The following is a 7,500-nucleotide window of genomic DNA, read 5'->3' on the forward strand; positions in this document are numbered from 1 at the left end:
TTATTGTTAATATATTTAGTAAATCGTGAAAGAAAATTCATTCATTTAGATATTTCACAGGTTAAATCACCACAGGGGTTTCAATAACTTTTGAAGTAGATGCCTCAGGGCTAATCAACAGAGCTCTTGAGTCTTGAGGTTTCCCAAGATTGAGACGTTTGCTGGAGATTGCGCCTTTGGCGCAAGTGTCTTGTGTTTCTTGAGCCGGAGGCGCCAAACAATTCCAAGGGAGGTCAGGGGGCATGCTCTCCTGGAGATTACATCAATCTCAATCTCTGCTCCATCAATCTCAACAGTGATATCTTTACTTATACTACACGACTTAAGTCATCATTATTGTCAAGAAAATAATGATCATGACTTGTTGATTGTGAAAAAAAAAATTGATTTGTGCAAAGGTCACAGGTAAAGAAAATAAAGTACATGATTGGTCCTGGGAGAAGATATTATCTTCTACCAGTACCAATCACGTACTTTGGTAACAGTACAACATGATGGAGAATACCAATTTTTATTACATGACTCATCAGACAGGGCGGAGATAGTGATAATTATTTTCAGTTAAGTAAAGGAGATGATAATAATCATTATTCTGAAATCCTAGGCCTCACATGCAGTACATGTAATTTCAGAATTCTAATAAATGGATGGCAATAAATGCAACCAATAAGAAAAAAGACTGCAGGAAAGACTACACTATTATCACATCTGTATCATAATAATTAAATGACTCACATGCTTTGTTTTTCAACACCGCAATATTCTTCCATTTCCTTTGTTATATTTTCCATCCATTCCTAGCAAAAAAAGTCAAAACGTCAAAAATCATCTGTGTACAGTTGTATATGTGCAGCTGTATACATGACTGTATGTTATCAATTAAGTCACCTTTCTAGACCTACGTCAGGGGCACCCAACATCAATTTTCGGAAAACATCTGTTCGGAAGACGATTTGAGATCTAGAATTTTCGGAACGTTTGTTGTAAAATTTCTTGCTTGCCTGCCTGTCTTAGGATTTTCGAACATCTAAAAAATGGTATAATTGCCCATTTTTAAAAGATTTTTACTCTAGAAAGGTCACCTAGAATGTTTGGGAGCCTTTTTTCTGCCTGAAATTTTCAAAAACGTATGTCTTGATTCCTATAATTTACAGATCACTAGACTTTCTGCTAGGCAATCCGAACAGACGAAAAAATTTAAGGGGATAAAATTATGCATATATCTACCGTTTAAATACCAAAATACGTTTAACAACTGTATGTTTAAGTGGTTTTGAATTACTATATTCTCGTTGGGTGCCCCTGCTAAGTTAATTATTCACACCTGCAATAATTATTTAATGGATTAATATAATGTCTTCACAGAACAGCAAAGAATATTTATACCTCAATTGATATGAATCAGAAGCACTTGACCTTGATGCCTGTAACTTGCAACTCTTTTCCCTGGACCAACACTGAGAATTTTATTTTTTTATGCCCACATATGGACAAAAATAAGATCGAAGCTGCACACGCGGGAAAATGAGCGATCTACGTTACAAATGTACATCCAAATAGGGACATTTTTCAAATCAAAAAACCCAAGCTCTGAACCAGGGTTAAATGCTTCAAGGACTCATGAGCTTCTGTGCAAATTTATACATACATGTAGTATCAATTTGATAATGCCAGTTTACAATCATTCTTTAATTAATAAGTGTTAACAGGAATCAGGAAAGCAACTAAGACTTGGACTTTGAGCAATGGGAAAACCTTGCACAAGGTTCCTCACACTGGAGACAAATCCTGAACAAGAAAATCACGATGGGAGAGAAGAAACTCCACATTGCCTCAGACAAAAAAAGGAAATGGTGCATTATATACTACTGTTGACAAATCAACTACAAGTACAGACGCTGTGCAAGAGACTGTCCTCCCCGCATCAGTCTTCAGACACAGCCACACCAGACGCGGCTTCAGCTGTTACCTGAACCCAGAGGTGCAGATCCATGGTGACTTAATTGTGACTAACAGATGTCAGTTAGAACATGAATAAAGAAATACTGACCATTTCATACATGTACGGTAAGTTGACATTGTAACTGACTGACAAATTAATGTTCCCAGAAATAAATGCACTTACATTCATTTCCCTTTCAGAATAAGCTGCAAAATAGTATGTCCTCTTTTCTGGCTGTATATGAGCTAGTTTAAATGTCCAAGTGAATTTTGCACTCTTCTCTGGTGCGGGGGACAACCTAAAAGTGGCCACGATATGTTTGAACTACAAAAAAAAATTGTTATACAGGTACCACGGTGACTACAGTTCTACATTTAAAAATCAAATGATATATTACAGAACATAAAACTGGCTTCCACAAGGCCGTGCAATATTGTACAGGATCAACCAGATCCCCTTGGGCAATGTGTTTTCTGAAATGAAGTTATAACTTCTTTTGAGTAACAGTTATATTCAAAACAGTTTTTGAAATGGTTTTACTTGTTACATGTAGATAAAGTAAAAACGTTTTTTGATATGATTTCAGGTCTCTGCACTTGTCCACATATTTTTGTTTGCAAAACTTTCTTCATAGTTGCAATGTATATGACTGTAAATTATTATCCCACAATGAGGAAAAACCAGCTGGACTGAACCAGGGTAGGAAAGAAGAATGGGTTTATTATGCCAGGCTGACATCGCAAACTACTTTGCATTTTAGGATACACTGTAGTTCTTTGAAAGGATAGGGCCAAAGTCAAGTTTATGACATTTAAATCCAGTATCAAATGAGTATGGAGAATAGCAAATTATTTAATTGAAAAAGTTCATTGAGGTGAACTTTATAAGGCACTTACTAATACACTCAAGACAAAAAGACACTAAATAGTAATCAAATTAGTGATACCTGTATCCACTCAGTGAAAATTTCCCTGCTGTTGTTGTAGCTTCTGGCTTATAATAATAATACAAACAGCCCTTGTGCAAGATGACATATCTATCACGCCCTACCAAAAAGTCATTGCTCAATTACATGTATTCATAAATCAATGCATTTACGGTTTTATGGCACCAATGACAGCCACACCATTATTGAATACATCCTGTAGGATTCACAAAGCAGTTTAACTGGCACTGATCTTGCACACCTTCAGTTCTTTATACCTTACATGTACATGTATTCCAAAATGGCCACCATTTTAGTATTCTTTTGTTTGTTTGCAAATTAGCCTTTGTTGCCTCGTTCAAGGTTTAATAATTATTATTTTTCTATTTTAGTTTAAGAACGAGGCAAAGAGGAATAATAATAATAATCTGCAAGCAAACAAAGTTAACAAAGACTCCAGTAACAAGGTGTCACAATGCTCAGTTCCAGCGCAAGTTATGCAATTTCAAGTTATGCAGCATTGGAACAGTTGATTTAAATGAAGTGCAAAGGTGCTAAGGTTCCAGAAAGCATCCATACTCCCCCCCCCCCCCCCTCCACAGAAGGTTTTTTCATTTTAACCCCCATCCACTCGGAATTCCATTCCAGAGGGTGTTTGTAAAGACCCCCCCTCCCCAAGTCGTTTTATGCGTGAAAAATTGATGACTCACACAGGTACAATCAATTCTTTTCTTACTTTGCTATGTTACTTAAGATTTATCCTTTTACTGAACTGTTTTTGCAAACTTAAATGTGCTTCATGATACCATGTATATACACATGATATTAATTAATCAACTGGGCTAATAACATTAACACAAAATTTAGTTATTAAGCTCACATGTCTTAATACTTCCGCCTTCTTTTCTGATCCAACCACATTTACCACAATAATTGTCCTTGAGCAATTCTTGGGCAGGAATTGACTGGAAAGGTTCTGGAACTGAGAGATGCTGTGGATCTGAGGCTGCTCTCCTCTTGTGATTTTCATCAACATCAACATTGCTTGGTGGTGGTAACGAAGATGGACGACAAGGAAAAGTGTTGTTGCTCATGGTGCTATTAAGGGCCTCATGTTAAAAACTGTGACTTCAAGGCATATAATTATAATAACATCTGTTGGCAAAAGGAAGATCATGAATTTTAATAAATTTACATTTTATCACTGTAGGGATGAGTCAGGGTGCACTGGCAGGGTCCACTATAGGGAATGAAGGGGTAGTTTCTAAAGAAACTGTGGTGCTGCGTCGGTGGGGAAGTAGTATACAAAAATTTGGTTTATCAACGGAGTTGATAATGTAAATTGACCACCCTACAGAGATTCTAAAAGCTGATGTTTCGAGCGTTAGCCCTTCGTCAGAGCGAATCGAGGGATTATGGGTTACGTGTAGTTTTTATAGTAGAGTAGGAGCTACGCTATTGGTGGTAACATGGCAACGTGAAAAATAGGAATATATTAGTTAACTGAAAAGCGTTCGTTAATACCGTGAGGAATAAGGGTGCCGATTTGAAAGATGAATTTTTGTTCCAGATTCTTGCGGCTTTCCGTCGTACCTAGATGTAGGGAAAGGCCGCAGATAGCCATGTGTTTTTTGGAGTGGTTAGGCAGATTAAAATGGTGAGCGACTGGCTTAGATGCATCCTTGTCATTCTTCTCAACATCGCGAAGGTGTTCGCGGAATCGGTCACCTAGTCGTCTACCTGTCTCACCAATGTACAATTTATTGCATAACGTACAGGTTATGCAATAAATGACATTTGCGGAGGTACATGTGAAACGATCGGTGATCTTAACAGATCGCTTAGGTCCCGATATCTTGCTAGTGTTAACAATGAAAAGACAAGTTTTGCATCGTGAGCGCGCGCATTTGAAAGTGCCGGGTTGCTCGTTGGTTTTGAGCGCGCTTCTAACTAAAAAGTTGCCTATGTTTTTGTCGCGTTTGAATGAAATAAGTGGAGGTTGCGAAAAGATTCTACCAGTCTCTGGATCATTTTGGAGTAATTTAAAATTACTGAGAATGATGCTTTTGACTGCGTGATTATGAGGATGGAAAGTGAGGGTGAATGGAATTCTGTCATTCTTATCTTTCTGTGACGTTTGTAGTGACGACTGTCGATCAAATTGTTGGGCGCGATGATGGCCCGCTTTGACCACAGAGACAGGATAGCCACGTTTTTCGAAGAACTGGCACATCTCCTCTGATTTGCTGGAAAAATCGGAGTCATCACTACATAGACGTCGAAGTCTAAGAAATTGAGAATAAGGAATGGAGTTTTTGACATGTGATGGATGTGACGATGAATACAACAAATAACTGTGTGAATCAGTAGGTTTGTAGTGCACACTAGTACATAGCACATTGCCTCTAATAGAAACTTTGATATCTAGGAAAGCCAATGAAGTTTCCGAAATTTCCCAGGTATATTTAAGAGCCGGATGAAAAGAGTTGACGGAGGTTATAAATTGATCAAGTTCTTCTCAGACTGCTGGATGAAATAGTGCCGATGCAGTCGTCGATGTAGCGGCCGTAGAGTTCAGGTTTGGCGCCGTTGTACTGATTAAAAAATTGGTGTTCAACATATCCTACAAAACATATCCTGGTGTTCAACATATCCTCTACGTAGCTCCTACTCTACTATAAAAACTACACGTAACCCATAATCCCTCGATTCGCTCTGACGAAGGGCTAACGCTCAAAACGTCAGCTTTTAGAATCTCTGTACAGTGGTCAATTTACATTATCAACTCCGTTGATAAACCAAATTTTTGTCTACTATAGGGAGTCAGGGTGCACCTGGGGTTATCAACTGTGCCACTCACCTCTGCAACCTGGGTTCAACCCTGGTCTCGAGGTCGTATGTGGGCCAAGTTTCAGTCGAGCTCAATCTGACCAGGGTTTTTCTCCAGGTACATGTACTCTGGTTTTCCTCCCTCATCAAAATTGATTCTCAGTTAAGAATTAAGATCCGGGCAGATACCCTAGAAAGGCATGTTACCTCTGGTATCTCTCCCTTTCATTGTGTTACAATGAATAAAGTTTCGTTTCTTTCTTTCTATTAGTATGATGTTACACTTCTAACTCGAAACTAAAAGTACAGAAAATCAAATCAGATGTTGGTTTTGATGAGTGAGGAAAATCAAATTACTTGAGAAACAATCTCTTGAAACAGAGAAGAGAACTAACAAATTTAACTCACAGTACACTTTAGTCCAGACATGAAAACCTGGGTACACTGGTGTGGCAACTACATTGCCTCTCACTAAAAACCAATCTCCCCATATAGAGATTGTTAAAATAACTAATTTTCTGAGTAAAATAAAACACTGGTACAAATTTCATTCCTGTGCAGTACAGGATTTATTGCAACACAATCATCATACTAGGTTGACATTTTAAGTTTCGCAGCCCGTAGCACAGTTACTATTCATTGATTGAGGGTAGTAAAGGGTCTTTTCATGAACTGTGAATTACCTTTTTTATTTTTCATGAAATGTGAAATGGTCTTTTTTTCCCTCTTGAAATGTAATTTTGTCAATTAAATTGTATCGTAAGCCATGATTTTTGAGAATAATTATCAGTGAAATGAGAATCGAGTGTTTAATTCACCGTGACATGTGATTATCCTTCATGTCTTGGTTTTTTTTTTAATTCTGTGGGAGCACTAGAGCCTGAAAAATTATACAAGTAGACTGTAGATATAACTCGGCAGAGCAAGGTATATCAACTACATCTGGATTGCATAATTCACGGAAACGTGAGCCTTCGACACATAGCCTCGCTAGCCTTGACAGCTTTGTTGGTCAATCAACATGGCGAAAACTAGCTTTGAAATCATTTCAGAAGGTCCCGCGACTCTTCCCAATGTAACAGTTCTGATGAGTTCTGCTATTTAGGAACATCGCTCTGGGGAAAGTTAATGAAAAGGAAAGGACAATCAAGTCTGTGAGAGAAATCGGAGTGGAAGATTTATCAGCTGGAGTAGATAGATGTAGAACAAATTGTTATATCTGCACAACTTAGCGTACATAATTATATAAAATAGTGTAAAATAGTTTTGATTGTAAATAGTAAATTATAAGTTAATTAATATTTCACTTAATATTAAAATTAGCATTTAATTAATATTTATTAATATTCACTTTTATCAACATTTTAACATTTTAGTTAATCAAGTGTCCCCAATTAGTGCTTTTTGCACAAGAACAACCAGACACAGAAATAAAGCTACGTATGTATGTATGTACGAGTTTCTTTATGGCAGACGGCTGTAGGTGTTAACAACATAAGAAAATTTGTTTGTGCAAAAAGTTCTTTTTTTTTCGTGAAACATGAAATGGCCATTTCCTTGTCTGTGAAACGTGAAACAGCCATTTTATTTTACGTGAAAGGTGTTGAAGACCCTGCTCCCCCTCTCCCACCCCTTACCACCATCTTGATTTTACAAACCATTACGGAAACTAATTACATACACAACTCTCATGCAGCATTAGACCAATCAAAGACTTCTGAGAGAATGAAATAAATACATGTCGATTAGTAAGCAAAACACAAACAGACAAAGGTGAATTAACAGTAACATGATGATAACAAGA

General features: G+C 37.3%; 1 protein-coding gene across 2 annotated transcripts in view; it reads right to left on the reverse strand.

Moving 5' to 3' along the window:
• Window positions 1-7,500, reverse strand: part of LOC138044150 (SH3 domain-binding protein 2-like) — a 21,748-nt gene that overhangs the window by 12,669 nt on the left and 1,579 nt on the right. For both annotated transcript variants that reach the window (XM_068890825.1, XM_068890824.1), the window contains exons 2-5: window positions 3,748-4,022; window positions 2,889-2,988; window positions 2,126-2,240; window positions 736-797 (exon numbers count right to left, since the gene is read on the reverse strand). In XM_068890825.1, the coding sequence (XP_068746926.1) occupies window positions 736-797; window positions 2,126-2,240; window positions 2,889-2,988; window positions 3,748-3,961 (491 nt within the window). In that variant the 5' untranslated portion in view covers window positions 3,962-4,022. The remainder of the gene's footprint in view (window positions 1-735; window positions 798-2,125; window positions 2,241-2,888; window positions 2,989-3,747; window positions 4,023-7,500) is intronic.

The sequence above is a fragment of the Montipora capricornis genome, chromosome 3 (assembly GCF_036669925.1).
Source record: "Montipora capricornis isolate CH-2021 chromosome 3, ASM3666992v2, whole genome shotgun sequence".
Classification (NCBI taxonomy): Eukaryota; Metazoa; Cnidaria; class Anthozoa; order Scleractinia; family Acroporidae; genus Montipora; species Montipora capricornis.